Source organism: Petromyzon marinus, chromosome 80, assembly GCF_048934315.1.
Source record: "Petromyzon marinus isolate PM22_M1 ecotype Great Lakes invasive population chromosome 80, UKy_Petmar_22M1.pri1.0, whole genome shotgun sequence".
Classification (NCBI taxonomy): domain Eukaryota; kingdom Metazoa; phylum Chordata; class Hyperoartia; order Petromyzontiformes; family Petromyzontidae; genus Petromyzon; species Petromyzon marinus.
Window position 1 is genome coordinate 152,838 of NC_133746.1, and position 21,902 is coordinate 174,739.

At 50.3% G+C, this 21,902-nt stretch overlaps 1 protein-coding gene across 1 annotated transcript in view; it reads right to left on the reverse strand.

The window, feature by feature from the left end:
- LOC116958608 (chitotriosidase-1-like) overlaps positions 1-21,902 on the reverse strand; it is a 51,125-nt gene that overhangs the window by 19,221 nt on the left and 10,002 nt on the right. The window contains exons 2-7 of the mRNA XM_032981331.2: positions 17,690-17,738; positions 14,820-14,855; positions 10,870-11,080; positions 9,563-9,619; positions 5,412-5,577; positions 4,456-4,580 (exon numbers count right to left, since the gene is read on the reverse strand). Coding sequence (XP_032837222.2) covers positions 4,456-4,580; positions 5,412-5,577; positions 9,563-9,619; positions 10,870-11,080; positions 14,820-14,855; positions 17,690-17,720 — 626 coding nt within the window. The 5' untranslated portion in view covers positions 17,721-17,738. The remainder of the gene's footprint in view (positions 1-4,455; positions 4,581-5,411; positions 5,578-9,562; positions 9,620-10,869; positions 11,081-14,819; positions 14,856-17,689; positions 17,739-21,902) is intronic.

Below are 21,902 nucleotides of genomic sequence, written 5' to 3' on the forward strand. Positions count from 1 at the left end.
TGTACGATGAGCCTATGGGTCTCTGTGTGAGTCTATGGGGCTCTGTGTGATGAGTCGATGGGTCTCTACGTGAGTCTATAGGTGTCTGTGTGAGTCTACAGGTCTCGCTGGGTGAGTTGATGGGTCTCTGTGTGATGAGTCTATGGGTGTATGTTAGTCTATGGGTATTCTACGTAAGTCTATAGGTCCCTGTGTGAGTCTACATGTCTCTCTATGTGAGTTTATGGGTCTCTGTGTGACGAGTATATGAGTGTCTGTGTGATGCATCTATGGGTGTGTGTGCGAGTCTGTTGATTTCCGTGTGATAAGTCTGTTGTTTTCTGTGTGAGTCTATGGATGCCTGTGTGATGAGTCTATGGAATTATGGGTGATACGTCTATATGTACATGTGTGACAAGTCTATGGGTCTCCGTCTGAGTCTGTGGGTTTCTGTGTGAGTCTACATATATTTCTTTGTGAATTTATGGGTTTCTGCGTGATGAGTCTGTGGGTTTGTGGGAGTCTTTGGGTTTCTATGTGAGTATACAGGTATCTCTGTGTGAGTTTTTTAGTTTTCTGCGTGATGAGTCTATGGGTCTCTGTGTGACGAGTGTGTGGGTGTGTGGGAGTCTATGGATCTCCACGTGAGTCTTTAGGTCTCTATGTGAGTCTACAGGTCTCTTTGTGTGAGTTGATAGGTCTCTGTGTGATGAGTTTATGGGTGTAAAGCTAGTCTATGGGTCTCTACGTGAGTCTACAGGGCTCTGTGTGAGTCTACATGTATCTCTCTGTGAGTTAATGGGTCTCTGTGTGATGAGTGTATGAGTCTCTGTGTGATACGTCTATGGGTCTCTGTGTGATGAGTGTATGTGTCTCTGTGTGAGTTTGTGGGTCTCTGTGTGAAGAGTCTACGGGTCTCTGTGTGATGCGTCTATGGGTCTATGTGTGATGCGTCTATGGGTCTCTGTGTGATGAGTCTATGGGTCTCTGTGTGATGCGTCTATGGGTCTCTGTGTGATGAGTCTATGGGTCTCTACATGAGTCTATAGGGCTCTGTACGAGTCTACAGGTCTCTATGTGTAAGTTGATAGGTCTCTTGTGATGAGTCTATGGGTGTATGTTAGTCTATGGGTATTCTACGTAAGTCTATAGGTCCCTGTGTGAGTCTACATGTCTCTCTATGTGAGTTTATGGGTCTCTGTGTGACGAGTATATGAGTGTCTGTGTGATGAGTCTATGGGTCATTTTGTGAGTCTATGGGTCTTTGTGTGATTCGTCTATCGGCCTCTCTGTGATGAGTCTTTGGGTCTCTGTGTGATGAGTCTGTTTCTCTGTGTGAGTTTATGGTATCTGTGTGAGTCCATGGTCATATGTGTGAATCTATGGGTATCTGTGTGAGTCTCTGTGGGTCTTTGTGTGAGTCTATTGGTCTCCGTGTGAGTCTGTGAGTCTCTGTGTGTGTCTGTGGGTCTCTGAGTCTGTGGGTCTCTGTGCGAGTCTATTGGTCTCTGTGTGAGTCTGTGGGTCTCTGTGTGAGTCTGTGGGTCTCTGTGTGAGTCTGTGGGTCTCTGAGTCTGTGGGTCTCTGTGTGAGTCTGTGGGTCTCTGTGTGGTGAATCTACGGGTCTCTGTGTGAGTCTGTGGGTCTCTGTGTGAGTCTGTGGGTCTCTGTGTGAGTCTGTGGGTCTCTGTGTGAGTCTGTGGGTCTCTGTGCGAGTCTGTGGGTCTCTGTGTGAGTCTGTGGGTCTCTGTGGGAGTCTGTGGGTCTCTGTGTGAGTCTGTGGGTCTCTGTGTGGTGAGTCTGTGGGTCTCTGTGTGGTGAGTCTGTGGGTCTCCGTGTGAGTCTGTGAGTCTCTGTGTGAGTCTGTGGGTCTCTGAGTCTGTGGGTCTCTGTGCGAGTCTATTGGTCTCTGTGTGAGTCTGTGGGTCTCTGTGTGAGTCTGTGGGTCTCTGTGTGAGTCTGTGGGTCTCTGTGTGAGTCTGTGGTTCTCTGTGTGAGTCTGTGGGTCTCTGTGTGAGTCTGTGGGTCTCTGTGTGAGTCTGTGAGTCTCTGTGTGAGTCTGTGGGTCTGTGTGTGAGTCTGTGGGTCTCTGTGTGAGTCTGTGGGTATCTGTGTGAGTTTACATATGCGTGCATATATAACTTCTTTCGCACCGAATTTAACCAACCATGCTGATCAGAAGCGCGGTGGGTGAAATACCAAACTAAACACAACAACGTGTGAATAATAACATTGGATCATGAGACCTCCTTTTGCCAGTATTAAATTTCGACAATCGTTTTTCCCCCTTTCTGGCAATAAAACAGTTGTGTTACGATGTTAAAACACCAAACTGAAACCTATGCAAGGAATCATTTCTGCATTAACCACATATATATTCTTGATTCTTTCGGTAAAGTCACCACGTAGAAGGGAAACAACAAAATAACAAAAATATAAAACAATAAAATTATCACGACGTTTCGACTGCAACACAAGCAGCAGTCATCATCGGTTGTGTTGCAGTCGAAACGTGAGAATTTTATTGTTTTTATATTTTTATTATTTTATTGTTTCCCTTCTACGTGGTGGTGACTTTACCGAAAGAACCAAGAATATGAATCCCTACAGTCACGAAAGCTTTAAATCAAAATTTAACCACGTATACTTTGTGATGAACCTGCAAATAAAAATCCCACGTGCTTTGCCAGTATGTGCATTGTCTTTGAAACTGATTGGTCCACACCAGAGACGGCTTTCTTTACAGCCTCGTCTCAAACAGTGCGAGACCAAAGGACGCCAAAAGGCGAACAGCACAAAGGCAACGCCACTATCAGGACATTGCTTGCTCGGGGTGAGCTGCTGGGCCTCCCCTAGGTCGACTCAGCCTCAAATACGTCCCCTGGTGTGGTCGTGTGTGGTAAGCATCACCAGTGGGGGGGGGGGAGACAAAGGCGGTCAGGCGTGGCGCTGGCAAACTACCCCCTCTTTGTGTGCCACAGTGCCAGCCTCCATAAGTGCTGCTGCTACTCGTGGCTACTGATAGCACTTGCCCTTAGAGTCTTGTCGAAGTCAAGTCTGCGTGTATTGGTGCCGCTTGCTACCACCGTTTGCCCGAATGCTCTGTTAGAGGCTACACCGTTGATGGTCTTTGTCTCTGTGTGTGCATTAGGTGCCGCTCGCTGCTAACAGCACTTGCCCCTGCAGTCTGTCTCAAGCTACACGGGGGGGGCCTTTATCTTTGTGTGTGTATGGGTTGTCGCTACGAAAGCACTTGCCCCTGCAGTCTGTTAGAGGCTACACGGGGGGGCCTTTATCTTTGTGTGTGTATGGGTTGTCGCTACGAAAGCACTTGCCCCTACAGTCTGTTAGAGGCTACATGGGGGACCTTTGTCTCTGTGTATGTATATAGGTGCTACTGGCTACGAAAGCACTTGCCCCTACAGTCTGTCCCAAGCTACACGGGGGGCCTTTATCTTTGTGTGTGTATGGGTTGTCGCTACGAAAGCACTTGCCCCTGCAGTCTGTTGGAGGTTACACGGGGGGACCTTTATCTTTGTGTGTGTATGGGTTGTCGCTATCAACACTTGCCCCTACAGTCTGTTAGAGGCTACATGGGGGACCTTTGTCTCTGTGTATATATATAGGTGCTACTGGCTACGAAAGCACTTGCCCCTACAATCTGTCCCAAGCTACACGGGGGGGCCTTTATCTTTGTGTGTGTATGGGTTGTCGCTACGAAAGCACTTGCCCCTGCAGTCTGTTGGAGGTTACACGGGGGGACCTTTATCTTTGTGTGTGTATGGGTTGTCGCTATCAACACTTGCCCCTACAGTCTGTTAGAGGCTACATGGGGGACCTTTGTCTCTGTGTATATATATAGGTGCTACTGGCTACGAAAGCACTTGCCCCTACAGTCTGTCCCAAGCTACACGGGGGGGCCTTTATATTTGTGTGTATGGGTTGTCGCTACCAACACTTGCCCCTACAGTCTGTTAGAGGCTACATGGGGGACCTTTATCTTTGTGTGTGTATGGGTTGTCGCTACCAACACTTGCCCCTGCAGTCTGTTGGAGGCTACACGGGGGGGCCTTTATCTTTGTGTGTGTATGGGTTGTCACTACGAAAGCACTTGCCCCTGCAGTCTGTTAGAGGCTACACGGGGGGACCTTTATCTTTGTGTGTGTATGGGTTGTCGCTACCAACACTTGCCCCTGCAGTCTGTTGGAGGCTACACGGGGGGACCTTTATCTTTGTGTGTATGGGTTGTCGCTACCAATACTTGCCCCTGCGGTCTGTTAGAGGCTACACGGGGGACCTTTATCTTTGTGTGTGTATGGGTTGTCGCTACGAAAGCACTTGCCCCTGCAGTCTGTTGGAGGCTACACGGGGGACTTTTATCTTTATGTGTGTATGGGTTGTCACTACGAAAGCACTTGCCCCTGCAGTCTGTTGGAGGCTACACGGGGGACCTTTGCCTCTGGGCTAGCGACTCACGGATGGATCATGTTGATCTCGTAGGCGGCGGCCACCGTTGATTTGCCGGCGGCCACGGCCGCGGAAATCAAGAGTCGTGGTTTGCGCGTGATCTGGGCGTTGTGCACGAACGCGGCCATAGTCTCCTATAGACGCCACACAGGCACACACGTGGCGTGGTTAGCATCATCATCATCATCACCTCCATCATGATCATCAGAATCATCATCTCCATCCGCATCAGAATCATCATCTCCATCCGCATCAGAATCATCATCTCCATCCGCATCAGAATCATCATCATCACCTCCATCATCATCACCTCCATCATCATCAGAATCATCATCTCCATCCGCATCAGAATCATCATCTCCATCCGCATCAGAATCATCACCTCCATCCGCATCATCATCATCATCACCACCTCCATCATCATCATCATCACCTCCATCAGCATTATCATCACCTCCATCCGCATCATCATCATCATAACCTCCATCAGCATCACCATCGTCATCACCACCTCCATCATCATCATCATCACCTCTATCAGCATCATCATCGTCATCATCACCTCCATCATCATCATCAGCAGTGGGGCCATCTGTGACTACGCGGTTGAAATGAAATCAACAGAAGGAGCTTAAACGCAGCAGGACTCTCGATTGTGACGGGCAGGACGGTCGAGGATCATTACAAAATTGTGGACAATTCAAAAAGCATGACAATTTCCCCCGCCCCTTGGAATCTCGGTGCCTACTAATGTATTACACATATTAGTGGTGACCTCTCGCCAGCAATCACAACAACAACAACAACAACCAGGAGCAGCAGCATCAGCACGAGGCGGACAGCCACAGAGTTGTGGAGAAATCCTCCACCTGCTCCGGGCCTGAAACAGATGGTGGGCTGGGATGAAAGAAACGAAAGGCTTCATGGGAGGAGCTCTCCCCGCTCCCCTCGCTCCTCCGTGTCACCTGGATGAGAAGGGTAAATAGATGCTTGTCGGTGGCTGGGCTGCCGCGTTGCGCCGGGTACTCCCAGTCGTAGTCGATGCCGTCAAAGTGGTGCTGGCGAAGGAACTCGATGGCGGACGCGATGAAGCTTCTCCGGTTCTCGGCGCAGGACACCATGCGGGAGAACCTGCGCTCAGTCGCGCAAAAGATCGCCCGCTCAGCTCAGCCCGCTCAGCTCAGCTCAGCTCGCCCCGCTCAGCCCGCTCGGCTCACCCGGTCGCTCTCTTGCTCGCTCGCCCGCTCAGCTCAGCCCGCTCAGCTCAGCCCGCTCAGCCCCGCTCAGCCCGCTCGGCTCACCCGGTCGCTCTCTTGCTCGCTCGCCCGCTCAGCTCAGCTCGCTCAGCCCGCTCAGCCCGCTCGGCTCACCCGGTCGCTCTCTTGCTCGCTCGCCCGCTCAGCTCAGCCCGCTCGCCGCTCGCCCACCCGGTCGCTCACTCAACCGCTCGCTACGTCACCCGCTCAGTCACTCAGCCAGTCGTTCGCCCGCCCAAGTAGCTCGCTCACCACTCGCCCACCCGGTCGTTCGTTCACCCGCTCGCTCACCCGGTGGTTCATCGGCCCCGCTAGCTCGGTACGTCGCTCACGAACAGGCTATCACTAACATTGCACCCTCTGGTCCTCTATGCATCTCTTTTGGCGTTGTTCTCTGGTCTGACACTGGTAGCGAGACTAGGCTGCTGTCTCTGGTGTAGGCCAATCGGTTCGAAAGACAAAGCACATTGTTTATTATTATGTCAACTACCTCACCTGATATATAGGAGGTCATGGGTTCGATCCCGACCCTGACAATGCCTGTTGTATATTTGGAGTCTACGTCTCTCTCTCTCTCTCTCTGTGTGGATTTTGTCTCCGGGTACTCTGTGTTTTTCTCCTCTACATTTAGAATCAACGTCTCTATTCGTGTAGACTTTTCAGCTGCTGCTATACATGTCCACGTGGTGGCGACTTAGATTAAGGCCATCAGTTAGACTGATGGCCTTAATCTAAGTTCTTGTGGTTGTTGTTGTTGTTTGGATTGCATCCCACTGGGATTTTTGCACACAGCGTTAGTTGTAACGGTGCTATTTCAGGAATATTTTGATGTTTTTTTCCTGGATTTTCTGTTTGCACAGTCAACACACGTAGTCACTTTAAGATGTTTTCCTGTTCGTGTTTTTGTTTTTTGTTTGTTGCGGATGCACCCGATTCAAGAGCCGAATGGCTCACAGGGCTATACCAAATAAATGGAACTATCAACTATGAAACTATCGTAAGCCACCACTTGTTTGAGCTGCTATTATTTGCTGCACAGCTTTTGGAGGCCTTACGACCCGGTAACTTTTAAGTTTGGGTCTTGATGAGTATGGGTCTTTATGATCCTCTACGGGTCTCTGAATCCCTGTGGGTCTCCATGGATATATGGCTCTCCATAAGTCTCCGTGGGTCTATGGCTCGTCGTGAGTCTGTATAAATATGCCTTTAGAGCAGGGGGTCACCAAACTTGCTTCACAGCGGGCCGGATAACCGATAGAATTGCGAGCGCGGGCTGCATAATCATCCTGTTCAATACTTGGGGGCGGGATAGATGCGTGTTTGTGTGTGTTGCCATGGAAACCGCGGCAACGCGTTGCCATGACGTTGCCATGGAAACCATGGTAACGTCAGAGCGTAGGCGGAGCTACCACGAGCCGGGGAAGTACTTGGGATGGCGTGAAATAAGCAAACATTACGATAAACGAGAAAATCTAGATGCAGTAATTTAAAATAGTAAATTTAAGGCACATGGCAGTCAGGAGGTCTCCGCACGCGTGAAGATCTCCCGGTATTCTAAACATAATATTTAAATTTAAATTGCACCACAACGTCTCGTGTTCCATACGTTTCATCAACCAAATTCAAGCACCGTCGGCGGGCCTGATGGGCTGACATCGCGGGCCGTAGTTTGGTGACCCCTGCTTTAGAGTATTTTGCTGCTCTCATACATTTCCACGTGATGAAATTGATATCAGCCAATGCTTTGTTGAGCTTCTATCGTTTGTGAAAGCCAGGTCAGTGCTTCCGACAAAAGATCGACACAGCAGCTCAGTCGGGCCTTATGTGGTAAATAAAATAGTTTAGTTTCAGTATGGGTCTCTTTGGGTATGAGTCTCTGGGTCTTTGTGGGTCTCTATGATTCTATATGAGTTTCTGGGTCTCTGTGGGTCTCTGTGGGTCTCTAGTTCTATATGAGTTTCTGGGTCTCTGTGGGTCTCTGTGGGTCTCTAGTTCTATATGAGGTTTTGGGTCTCTGTGGGTCTCTATGGTTTTATAGGAGTCTTTGGGTCTCTGTGGGTCTCTATGGTTTTATATGAGTATTTGGGACTCTGTGGGTCTCTATGGTTTTATATGAGTTTTTGGGTCTCTGTGGGTCTCTATGGTTTTATAAGAGTCTTTGGGTCTCTGTGGGTCTCTATGGTTTTATATGAGTATTTGGGTCTCTGTGGGTCTCTATGATTCTATATGAGTTTCTGGGTCCATGTGGGTCTCTGTGGGTCTCTAGTTCTATATGAGGCTCTGGGTCTCTGTGGGTCTCTATGGTTTTATATGAGTTTTTGGGTCTCTGTGGGTCTCTATGGTTTTATAAGAGTCTTTGGGCCTCTGTGGGTCTCTATGGTTTTATATGAGTATTTGGGTTTATGTGGGTCTCTATGGTTCTATATGAGTTTCTGGGTCTCTGCGAGTCTCTGCCGATCTCGACGAGTCTCTATGGGTTTACATGCATCTCTGCGGGTCTCTATAGTTTTATATGAGTATTTGGGCCTCTGTGGGTCTCTATGGTTCTATATGAGTCTCTGGGTCTCTGCGAGGCTCTGCGGATCTCGACGAGTCTCTATGGGTTTACATGCGTCTCTGCGGGTCTCGATGGGTTCCATATGGGGCTTCGTCCACGCTATGCCGCAGGTGTGCTTGTGCAGAGGAGTATTGTGACGACGTGACGTCATGTCACGGGAGATACTTAAGGGGGACCCCGTGACGAAAGCGGGGTCATTGTGGGTGCCCCGTGGATGCAGAGCATCTGAAAGGAGGTCTCTCCTGCTCGCGACCGGACGGTGTTGGCTGATCCCCTCGTCCGGGTTCTACGAGTAGGAGGGCCGAAGGCATAGCCAGGGGCAGGGCCCTGAGACGTCCGTAAGACTGGGGTGCTGCCCACCTCGGTCGGGCGGTGTTGGCTCAACCCCCGTCCCAACGCTGGCGAGAGAGCCCAAGAGATAGCCGAGGCTAAGAGCAGATAGAGCCTGAGGTCCGAGCGAAGGACCGAGTGTAGGGACACCTACCTCTGGTGTAAACCGTTATCCCCTGTGCTAATAAACCGGCGCAAGCCCTTACTTAAAAGTTCCGTCTTCGAGTCGTTCCGCACCACGCAACATTTGTAATGAATAAAAGGAACAGGAAAAAAAACTAATCCGTGAAAGAATGAAAAAATCTCAATTGTGTGTCATGTTTCAGGCCCATATATGGTGTAATTTGGCCATGGATTTGCCCATACAATGTAAAACTGTAACGGGAACCGGGGTATTGTTTGACGATCCAACGCTCAATTTAAAATGGCAATCGAATTATTTGTTAACGATGAAGCGCACCGATCGAGCATCGATTGAGCGGCGTTCGAGCCATGGGATTTTGAGTTGGTCTCTGTGATCGAGCATGGATCGAGGGTAAATCAAGCTGCAATATTTTGAATACCTGCGTGTATGTGATCGAGCATAGATCGATTGTGGATCAAGAATACCTGCGTGTATGTGATTTAGCTTGGATCGAGCGTGGATCGAGGGTGGATCAAGCTGCGACATTTTGAATGCCGCGTGATTTACGGATCGAAACCGACGATTCGTGGACCGCGCCACGATTCCTGGATCTGAAACCGACGATTTGCGGATGAATAAAAGCCACCGCCTGATGCTGATTGGCTCCCCGACGCGTGAGCAAAACCCATCATTCATCCTGTCATTGTATCGTGTTACAGCCGCCCCTGATAGAGACCCATGGATGAGTCGGTAGGGGGTGGTGGAGGGGGGTGGGTCGGACATAGCGAAAGGGGAGTGGAGGTCCGAGGATTGGGTTGGGAGTGGGTGGGGGTTCGTGCGTTCACCCACTTCTCCACGCCGAATCTCCACCCTCCGATGGCGAGGAGGAACTTCAGCTGAGGGTTCCTGCCACAAAGAAAGATCGGCAAAAACAGCAAATAACAGCCGCGTGAGTGTCAGTGGCAGAATGAAGATTCGGGCGATGGTGATAATCATTTTTTTTTTTTGCTGGTGACGAATAATTCTGCTGCTGATGATTTATGGCTCAGCATGCGACTGCTGATGCCACTGATGACGCTGATGAATGATGATTTGCAATTATTGATATCCCTCCCTCCCTCTCATCCATCTCCTAGGTGTAGTCGGCACTTTGCATCGTTCAACATTTCGGTTTTTGTGTTCAATGCTTTGCTCTATGTACAATCCCCTCCCCCGTGTTTAAATTAAAGATTTCACGAAAGATTTCAAGCTCTGCTCCTCCTTCTTAGCCCTTCCCTCTCTCTCTCTCTACCCCCTCTCTCTACCCCCCCTCTCTCTACCCCCTCTCTCTCTACCCCCTCTCTCTCTACCCCCTCTCTCTACCCCTCTCTCTACCCCCCCTCTCTCTACCCCCTCTCTCTACCCCCTCTCTCTACCCCCTCTCTCTACCCCCTCTCTCTCCCTACTCTATGTCCATGTCCCCCCTACCGTCTCCTGCCACCGAGCACACGGCCTCCTCCAGCGCCCACTGCTCCTTGAAGGCCGGCACGGCGTGGGTCAGCCGCCCACGGGGGAACTCTCCTCGCTCCCTCCCTCCCTTCCTCCCTCCCTCCCTCCTCCTCCCTCTCCTCCCTCCCTCCCTCCTCCTCCCTCTCCTCCCTCCCTCCCTCCTCCTCCCTCCCTCCCTCCTCCTCCTCCTCCACCTCCTCCTCCTCCTCCCTCCCTCCTCCTCCTTCTCCTCCTCCTCCTCCCTCCCTCCCTCGCTCCCTCCCTCCCTCCCTCGCTCCCTCTCTCCCTCCTCCTCCTCCTCCCTCCCTCCCTCCCTCCTCCTCCTCCACCTCCTCCTCCTCCTCCTCCTCCTCCTCCTCCTCCTCCTCCTCCTCCCTCCCTCCTCCTCCTTCTCCTCCTCCTCCCCCCTTCCTCCTCCTCTTCCCTCCCTCCTCCTCCTCCCTTCTTCCCTCCCTCCCAACCCTCCCTATACTCCCTCCCCTCCTTCCCTATCCTCCATCCCCTCCCTCCCTTACTCCCTCACCTCCCTCCATCTGCTCCCCTCCCCTCCCTCCCTCTCATCCACTCCCTCACCTCCCTCTCATCCCTCTCCTCCCTCTCATCCCTCCCCACCCGTCCCGTCCCCTCCCCACCCCACCCCAACCCACCCCACCCCACCCACCACTCACCTCAGCTTGAGCCTTTGCATGGTGTCGAACGTCTGAACGTCGTTGTCCTCGGTGGTGACCACATTGAAGTCGTTGCTGAATCCGGCGAAGGCGTAGATGATGTGCGTGCACAGGAAGGGGTCGACCATGTCCATGGTGAAGCGACCGGCCTGCGTGCGGTACTGGGACCAGTTGGTGAAATAGCAGACGCGTTTGTACTGGGTCGTGGTGCCTGGGAGGGTGGGGGGGGAAGGGGGGAAGGAGGGGGGGAAGGAGGGGGGGGGGGGAGGAGGGGGAGATCGTTAGCCCTCAATAATGGTCTCAGTCATCGTCAACGCAAACATCGCTGTGATCGTCGTCATGGTTACAGTCGTCGTCATGGTTACAGTAATCGTCATGGTTACCGCCATCGTCATTGTTACTGTCATCGTCATGGTTACAGTCATCGTCATGGTTACAGCCATCGTCATTGTTACAGCCATTGTCACCACCATCGTCATGGTTACAGTCATCGTCATGGTTACAGTCATCGTCATTGTTACTGTCATCGTCATGGTTACAGCCATCGTCATTGTTACAGCCATTGTCACCACCATCGTCATGGTCACAGTCATCGTCATGGTTACAGTCATCGTCATGGTTACAGTCATTGTCATGGTTACAGTCGTCGTCATGGTTACAGTCATCGTCATGGTTACAGTCATCGTCATCGTGGTTACAGTCATCGTCATGGTTACAGTCATCGTCATGGTCACAGTCGTCGTCATGGTTACAGTCATCGTCATGGTTACAGTCATCGTCATCGTGGTTACAGTCATCGTCATGGTCACAGTCGTCGTCATGGTTACAGTCATCGTCATGGTTACAGTCATCGTCATCGTTACTGTCATCGTCATCGTCACAGTCATCATCACCGCTACCATCACTGTGATTGTCGTCATCATCACAGTCGTCGTCGTGGTCACAGTCATCGTCGTGGTTACAGTCGTCGTCATTGTTACTGTCATCGTCATGGTTACCGCCGTCGTCATTGTTACAGTCATCGTCATCGTCACAGTCATCGTCATGGTTACCGCCATCGTCATTGTTACAGTCATCGTCACCGCCATCGTCATCGTCACAGTCATCGTCATTGTCACAGTCATCATCACCGCTACCATCACTGTGATCGTCGTCATCGTCACAGTCATCGTCATCGCCACAGTCATCGTCATGGTTACCGCCATCGTCATGGTTACAGTCATTGTCACAGTCATCGTCATGGTTACCGCCATCGTCATTGTTACAGTCATCGTCACCGCCATCGTCATCGTCACAGTCATCGTCATCGTCACAGTCATCATCACAGTCATCGTCATGGTTACCGACATCGTCATTGTTACAGTCATCGTCACAGTCATCACCATGGTTACCGCCATCGTCATCGTCATCGCCGCATGGTTCTCCAAACCTCCGAGCGAAAGCTGCGGTAAACCTCATTCTCTAACGTGGGATGATGTGGACGAGGGGAGTCGGCCTTCAGCTGGAACAACTCCTCCATAAGCCAGCGTCTCTGGGGAGGTCTGGACTGCATACCCAGGGTATCTGGTGAGGTCTGGACTGGATACCCAGGGTATCTGGTGTGGTCTGGACTGCATACCCAGGGTCTTTGGTGTGGTCTGGACTGCATACCCAGGTAGTCTAGTGAGGTCTGGACTGCATACCCAGGGTCTCTGGTGTGGTCTGGACTGCATACCCAGGTAGTCTGGTGAGGTCTGGACTGCATACCCAGGTAGTCTGGTGAGGTCTGGACTGCATACCCAGGTAGTCTGGTGAGGTCTGGACTGCATACCCAGGTAGTCTGGTGAGGTCTGGACTGCATACCCAGGGTCTCTGGTGAGGTGTGGACTGCATACCCAGGTAGTCTGGTGAGGTCTGGACTGCATACCCAGGGTATCTAGTGAGGTCTGGACTGCATACCCAGGGTCTCTGGTGTGGTCTGCACTGCATACCCAGGTAGTCTGGTGAGGTCTGCACTGCATACCCAGGGTCTCTGGTGTGGTCTGGACTGCATACCCAGGGTCTCTGAGGAGGTCTGGACTGCATACCCAGGGTCTCTGGTGAGATGTGGACTGCATACCCAGGGTCTCTGGTGAGGTCTGGACTGCCTACCCAGGGTCTCTGGTGTGGTCTGGACTGCATACCCAGGTAGTCTGGTGAGGTATGGACTGCATACCCAGGGTCTCTGGTGAGGTCTGGACTGCCTACCCAGGGTCTCTGGTGAGGTCTGGACTGCATACCCAGGGTCTCTGGTGAGGTCTGGACTGCATACCCAGGGTCTCTAGGGAGGTCTGGACTGCATACCCAGCGTCTCTGGTGTGGTCTGGACTGCCTACCCAGGGTCTCTGGTGAGGTCTGGACTGCATACCCAGGTAGTCTGGTGAGGTCTGGACTGCATACCCAGGGTCTCTGGTGAGGTCTGGACTGCATACCCAGGGTCTCTGGTGAGGTCTGGACTGCATACCCAGGGTCTCTAGGGAGGTTTGGACTGCATACCCAGGGTCTCTGGTGAGGTCTGGACTGCCTACCCAGGGTCTCTGGTGAGGTCTGGACTGCCTACCCAGGGTCTCTGGTGAGGTCTGTACTGCATACCCAAAGTCTCTGGTGTGGTCTGGACTGCATACCCAGCGTCTCTGGTGAGGTCTGGATTGCATACCCAGGGTCTCTGGTGAGGTCTGGACTGCATACCCAGCGTCTCTAGTGTGGTCTGGACTGCATACCCAGGGTCTCTGGTGTGGTCTGGACTGCATACCCAGGGTCTCTGGTGTGGTCTGGACTGCATACCCAGGGTCTCTGGTGTGGTCTGGACTGCATACCCAGGGTATCTAGGGTGGTCTGGACTGCATACCCCAAACCCATTTCCTCTCGGAATCACGGAAAGTGTGGGGGGTGGGGGGGCGATTGCAACCCCAGGGGCAAGCGATGATTCATTTCTCGCTTGCAACTTTCATCAGCTAGCTGAGACCAGGCCACTGTGGGTGTGAATGACCTCCTATCCACCAGGCGAGGTAGTTAATATCTCATCAGGGCCCGGATAGAACCCACGACCTCCTATCCACCAGGCGAGGTAGTTAGCAACTTATCAGGATCAGGATTTAACCCACGACCTCCTCCATACCATGCGAGGTAGTTAACATCTCATCAGGATCAAGATTGAACCCACGACCTCCTCCATACCAGGTGAGGTAGTTAACATCTCATCGGGATCAAGATTGAACCCACGACCTCCTCCATACCAGGCAAGGTAGTTAACATCTCATCAGGATCAGGATTGAACCCTGATGAGGGGTTAACAACTTATCAGGATCAGGATTGAACCCACGAACTCCTCCATACCAGGCGAGGTAGTTAACAACTTATCAGGTCCCGGATAGATCCCACGACCTTTTCCATACCAGGCGAGGTAGTTAACATCTCATCAGGGGCGGGATGGAACCCACGACCTTCTATCCACCAAGCGAGGTAGTTAACATCTCATCAGGGCCCGGATAGAACCCACGACCTCCTATCCACCAGGCGAGGTAGTTAACATCTCATCAGGGTCGGGAACGCACACACGACCTCCCGAATACCCAGGCGAGGTAGTGAACGTATAATCAAGGTCAGGATTGAACCCACGACTTCCTGTCTACCTGGCGAGTAACTTAACATCTCATCAGGGTCGGGATCGAAACCACCACCTCCTGCATATCAGGCGGGGTAGTTAACAACTCATTAGCGTCGAGATCGAATCCGCCACCTGCATACCAGGCGAGGTAGTTAACATCTCATCAGGGTTGGGATCGAACCCACCACCTCCTCCATATCAGGCGAGGCATTAACAGCTCATCAGGGTCGGGATCAAACCCACGATCTCCTGGCCACCAGGGGAGGTAGTAAACATCTCATCAGGGTCAGACCCGGGAAAATCATAGATCAGCGACTGTCCATACCTTCGGTGAACACGATGAAGCTTCCAGCCACCAGGCCTGCACGCCACACAACGACAAAGATCCCCCGTGTAGCCTTAATAGACTGTTGGGGCAAGTGTTGTTAGCGAGTAGCGGCAGTGCCTAAGAAGAATGGTGGACGTCTCAATGTACATCTCTGAATCTTTATGCATCTCTATGTATATCTACTACTTTCTATGTATATCTCTGAGTCTATGTATATCTCTGAGTCTCTATGGGTCTCTATGTATACGTTTGAGTCTCTATGTATCTATTTAAGACCGGGAGCAAGCGAGGGCTTTACCATTCTGGCAAATTGCCCGATGATGCTGGATGTAATTACCAGCGAAACGTCGTACTCAAACTGTAAATGTTGTGGATTCACTCTTCAACACCCCGGTGGGCTAAAGTAGTGAACTAATTGTCTTTTGTCAACGTGACACATTTTTGCTGATTGGCCGTGTCGGGTGGTGGAGGGTTACGACACATTTATAAATAACGCGATCTAACCTAAAAAAAACCTTTATTATGAACTCTATGTATCTCTATGAGTCTCGGATTCTCCATATATCTCTGTATTTCTATGACTCTCTATTAGTCTCTATATGAGTCTCTATGTATATCTCCGAACCTCTACGAGTATATTTTGATTTAAAGCTTCATGACTGCAGGGATTCAAATTCTTGGTTCTTTCGGTAAAGTCACCACCACGTAGAAGGGAAACAATAAAATAATAATTTTATATTTTTATTATTTTATTGTTTCCCTTCTGCATGACTTTATCGAAAGAACCAAGAATATATACTCTATGAGAATCTTTGTATGTCTGGGTATCTCTGTGTACATTTATGAATGAGTCTCTATCAATCTCTACGTATCTCTATTAGTTGCTATACATCTCTATGAGTCTCTGTATGTCTCTGAATTTTTGCGTATCTATTTGTATCTCTATGAGTCTATGTGTATCTTTGCATCTCCATGTGTCTCTATGAGTATCTTTAGTATGCATCTATATATATATGATACTCTATATGTCTCTATGTAGATCTCTAACTCTTTATATATACAACTCTATGGATCTCTATGAGTCTCTATGTCTCTCTACGTATCTCTATAAGTCTCTTTGTATATCTATGATTCTCTACGTATCTCTATGAGTCACTATGCATATATCTACGTCGCTATGTATCTCTATGAATTGCTATGTATATATCCGAGTCTCTATGCGTCTCTATGTATCTCCATGTGTCTCCATATACATCTCTGACCCTCTGACAATGGGACACCAGGCATTGGGTGTAGATGTAGCGGAGTAGCTGTAGCTGGCTATGGGACACCAGGCATCTGGGTGTAGATGTAGCAGAGTAGCTGTAGCTGGCTATGTGACACCAGGCATCTGGGTGTAGCTGTAGCGGAGTAGCTGTAGCTGGCTATGGAACACCAGGCATCTGGGTGTAGCTGTAGCTGGATATGGGACACCAGGCATCTGGGTGTAGCTGTAGTGGAGTAGCTGTAGCTGGCTATGTGACACCAGGCATCTGGGTGTAGCTGTAGTGGAGTAGCTGTAGCTGGCTATGTGACACCAGGCATCTGGGTGTAGCTGTAGTGGAGTAGCTGTAGCTGGCTATGTGACACCAGGCATCTAGGTGTAGCTGTAGTGGAGTAGCTGTCGCTGGCTATGTGACACCAGGCATCTGGGTGTAGCTGTAGCTGGCTATGGGACACCAGGCATCTGGGTGTAGCTGTAGTGGAGTAGCTGTAGCTGGCTATGTGACACCAGGCATCTGGGTGTAGCTGTAGTGGAGTAGCTGTAGCTGGCTATGTGACACCAGGCATCTGGGTGTAGCTGTAGCGGAGTAGCTGTAGCTGGCTATGTGACACCAGGCATCTGGGTGTAGCTGTAGTGGAGTAGCTGTCGCTGGCTATGTGACACCAGGCATCTGGGTGTAGCTGTAGCGGAGAAGCTGTAGCTGGCTATGGGACACCAGGCATCTGGGTGTAGCTGTAACTGGCTATGGGACACCAGGCATCTGGGTGTAGCTGTAGTGGAGTAGCTGTAGCTGGCTATGTGACACCAGGCATCTGGGTTTAGCTGTAGCTAGCTATGTGACACCAGGCATCTGGGTTTAGCTGTAGTGGAGTAGCTGTCACTGGCTATGTGGCACCAGGCATCTGGGTGTAGCTGTAGCGGAGAAGCTGTAGCTGGCTATGTGACACCAGGCATCTGAGTGTAGCTGTAGCAGAGTAGCTGTAGCTGACTATCTGACACCAGGCATCTGGGTTTAGCTGTAGTGGAGTAGCTGTAGCTGGCTATGGGACACCAGACATCTGGGTGTAGCTGTAGCTGACTATGTGACACCAGGCATCTGGGTGTAGCTGTAGCTGAGTAGCTGTAGCTGGATATGTGACACCAGGCATCTGGGTTTAGCTGTAGTGGAGTAGCTGTAGCTGGCTATGGGACACCAGGCATCTGGGTGTAGCTGTAGCTGACTATGTGACACCAGGCATCTGGGTGTAGCTGTAGCTGAGTAGCTGTAGCTGGATATGTGACACCAGGCATCTGGGTTTAGCTGTAGCTGAGTAGCTGTAGCTGACTATGTGACACCAGGCATCTGGGTTTAGCTGTAGTGGAGTAGCTGTAGCTGGATATGGGACACCAGGCATCTGGGTGTAGCTGTAGTGGAGTAGCTGTAGCTGGCTATGGGGACACCAGGCATCTGGGTGTAGCTGTAGCTGAGTAGCTGTAGCTGGCTATGGGACACCAGGCATCTGGGTGTGGCTGTAGCGGAGTAGCTGTAGCTGGATATGTGACACCAGGCATCTGGGTGTAGCTGTAGCGGCGTAGCCGTAGCTGATGGGGTGATGTCACTCACACAGGAGGAACAGATGCGGAATCTTCCCCATGTCTCCGCAAGTTGCTTCCTGCAAAAGAGAATCGAAATCAATGGTTAGGCGTCCTCCAGCAACACCCTATGTGCCTCTGGGCTCTGCGTGGTGACGATGGTGTACACCCTTTCGTCCCACCATCGGCTCACCCACCTACAAACTGGCCTGATATATGTCTGAGACCTTGCAGCCATTCACTGGTAAGACCACCTCTTCTGTACTTAGCTCACCTGGTATTGTCAATTAAGGCCATCTCACTGTCCCCAGGCGATTTGCTCGTTAGTGTCCACGTAGATTCTTTGTTCACCAAAGTTCCTGTGCCCGATACGATTGCAATCATTGAAGATTTGGTCCAACAATGATTGAATGCTGATGTACCAGCCCTGGTGAGACACTGCCTCACCAATACATACTTCACCTGGGGTGGAACATTCTACAAACAAACTGAAGGCACTCCAATGAGTTCTCCCTTATCTCCGGTTGTTGGCAATATTTTCACGGAAAAATTTGAGATGGAAGCCATCCAGGCATCCACGCTACGCTAGTCCTTGTGGAAGAGGTACGTGGATGACACGTTTGTCATCTGGCCACGTGGCCAATTCCTCAACCATATCAATTCCATACACCCAGCAATCAAATTCACCATGGAGGTAGAAGAGGATGGCATGCTACCTTTTTTGGATGTCCTAATCCAAAAGAGACCAGGAAAGTAATCCATACTGACACCTACCTAAAACCTGACTCCCACCATCCATCCCAGAAGAATTCCCTAATCAAAACGTTACACCATAGAGCTCAATGTATGTCCGACCATGAACACCTGACCAGTAAATTCAAACACGTACACCAAGCTCTCAAGGCGAATGGATATTCTGACCACACAATCCGCAAAGCCATCACCCCAACCACGAGGAAGGAGCCATCTGAGGATCCAATCAAAACCATCACCTTGCCATACATAGCAGAAGTTAACAAAAATATTTCCAAAAATCATGAACAAACACAAGACCCAGGTCCGATTTAACACAGTACATAAAATTCGTGATCTGATCCCATCTGTGAAGGATGTGATCCCTGATATGCAATACCCCGGCGTCTACAAACTAAGCTGTATCTGCGGCAGCAGTTACATTGGGGAAAACTAAGCGACATGTCTCGGACCGTGTTCGTGAGCATAAGGCAGATTTGAAACACGGTAGGACCAATACTTCTGCCGTAGCTTATTATAATTTTAATGCGGCTGGCTCACACGAAATTGATTTCTCTAAGACGAAGGTACTTTGCAAGCCCACTGGCTATCAACAAAGATTCGTTCATGAAGCCATCCATATATACAGACACAGACAATTTCAACCAAGAGGATGGTCATACTCTTTGGTTCTATTCGGTAAAGTCACGTAAAAATATAAAACAACAAAAATAAAAATTAAAAATTCACGACGTTTCGGCCACAATACAAGTGGCATTCATCAGGTGAAGGGACCAGACTCTCTCGAGGACAGTGCTGGAGTGAAACACAGTCAAGCTCAGACCGCGACCTTTAAGCTGTGTGAGAGGAATTAAGGTGCCTTAACAAAGGAATTAGCGTAAAAATTAGCATTCAATTGGCGGACTTAGCATGATGAACGGTGTAGAGGGGTTGAACATGTGCAGACCGGCGAGGGGGGAGGGGGAGTTTACCTATTGATGGTGTGAAAAGGGAATTTAAGCAGCTGCGAAAGTTTGGGGTACCACTACTTGAAAAAATATACTGTACCATTTAAAATTAGTTTATTGTTTGGTTCCATTTAGAACATCTTTCCAATGGTTGCTTAATTTAAAACCATTTTCTCGGTTGAAATTGTGTCTGTGTTTGTAAATCTGAATTGCCTCGTGAACAAATCTCTGATAAAAAACCCGTGGGTTTGCAAATAAACTTGGTATCGGAGAAAATTATATCGTGATCACCCACAGCGTTGTAACAGTGATCAGCTACGGCAGAAGAATTCGTTCTGTCTCGTCCCTTCACCTGATGAAGGCCACTTATGTTGTGGCCGAAACGTCGTGAGAATATTATCGTGTTATTTTATTTGATCAATTTATTATTTTATTCTCATTCTACGTGGTGGTGACTTTACCGAAAGAACCAAAGGAGATATATGTTATTCTTTTATTGTTTCCCTTCAACGTGGTGACTTTACCGAAAGAGCTAAGGATATAGAGGGGGGCTTTTTCAATTCCCCATCTGTCGGTGCCATCACGCACGCCGTGCCCGTAGCGCCGGGCCCGTAGCGCCGGGCCCGTAGCGCCGGGCCCGTAGCGCCGTGCCCGTAGCGCCGGGCCCGTAGCGCTGTGCCCGTAGCGCCGGGCCCGTAGCGCCGGGCCCGTAGCGCCGGGCCCATAGCGCCGGGCCCGTAGCGCCGGGCCCGTAGCGCCGTGCCCGTAGCGCCGGGCCCGTAGCGCCGGGCCCGTAGCGCCGGGCCTGTAGCGCCGTGCCCGTAGCGCCGGGCCCGAGGGTCTCCCGTTTGAGGTTGAAGCACCGCGCTCGACTCAGCGTTGGGCCTCCTGGCCGTGCTTTACCGGCGGTCGCCATTTTGCTTGTACGACGTCACGACGTCAGACCCCTTAGGAATCCCCCATCGGTCGTGAAATCGGACCCTGTTGTTTTTTTTCTTTCCCCCCCTTCCCTCCGTAGACATTAGAAATGTAGAAGACGCCACTTACACATGTTTGCCGCGTGTGTCTGTGCGTGTGATGGGAGTGGTAGCGTAGCTGCGCTACGAACACCTGGCGAAGTCGGTTCAGTTCCCGCTCACGGCCAACACCGCCGACGATTATTTAAACCCATCCTGGACCTCCCCTAGGTCAACTCAGCCTCAAATGAGTACCTGGTGCGGCCGCGCGTGCCGTTGGCCACCCACCCCATCTCGTGTGCCGTGCCGGCCTTCATAGGTGCTGCTCGACCAACAGCACTTGCCCAAACAGCCCGTTAAAGCTCTACTAGGGATCCGTGTTTTTTGGCGCTGTTTGTCATTTTGCGAGGCGGCCGTGGTCGAAGAGGGCGTTAATACGGCAACAAAGTCGCCATCCCCGAAGACAACTTGGAAACCGGAATTCTGAATTTCCGCGCGAATGCGTTCGGAGCTACGCGACCAAAATATGCGACGTTAATTGGCGAGTAGCCGCGTTGTAAATTGTCCCACAGTGACATTATATTATTATTGTACTGGTAGGAATGAAGTTGTAAACTGAGTGTACCAGCCTGCAATAGATTAATGTGTCCGTCCGTCCGTCCCCTTTCAATACTTTAACGAAGTGAAATCTCGTGCTGTTGGGGTGTAAAAATACAATTGCGCAAAATTCCAATGTTCCTACCAGCCCACCCTGCAGGGACCTATTTATTGAGAAGTAGTGGCTTCTTATTCTTAGTTCTTTCGGTAAAGTCGTTTGTGTTATGGTCGAAACGTCGTGATAATTTTTATTGTTTTATATATATTTTATTATTTTGTTGTTTCCCTTCAACGTGACTTTACCGAAAGAACTAAGAATATGAATTACTGCAGTCACGAAAGCTTTAAATCAAAATTTCAGCGGCTTCTTCTTAACCTGGGGCGCATCGCCCTTTCTGCGGGCAGAGAGACACGGCCAGATTTATTATTGAAGGTAAATCATAGAAAAAAAATTAAACTCGGGCACGTAAGTTACAACTACTTTTGTCTAATCAAACCCTAGGTACCTATTAACATTACACATTTTTTTCTTTTTTTACGATTGAGAACCAAATGGGTACAATAAGGGTTTAATAACCGCTGCATTAGAGTAGTTGCCTGCCGCTATAAATGTCTACATGATGAGAATGATGATAAGCCACTTTGTTGAGCTGTTATCCCTTGTGATGGCCAAGTTACTTCTGAAAAATGAGTTACACAGCTCATTGGGGCCTTGCCTGGTAGGACGAGTCTTTGGGTCCCTGTGAGATGAGTTTATGGGTCTCTGTGAGATGAGTCTATGGGTCTCTGTGTGATGAGTCTATGGGTCTCTGTGTGATGAGTCTATGGGTCTCTGTGTGATGAGTCTATGGGTCTCTGTGTAAAGAGTCTATAGGTCCCTGTGTGATGATTCTGTGGGTATCTATGTAATGAGTCTGTGGGTCTCTGTGCGATGAGACTATTAGTCGCTGTATGATGAGTCTGTGGGTCTCTGTGTGATGAGTCGATGGGT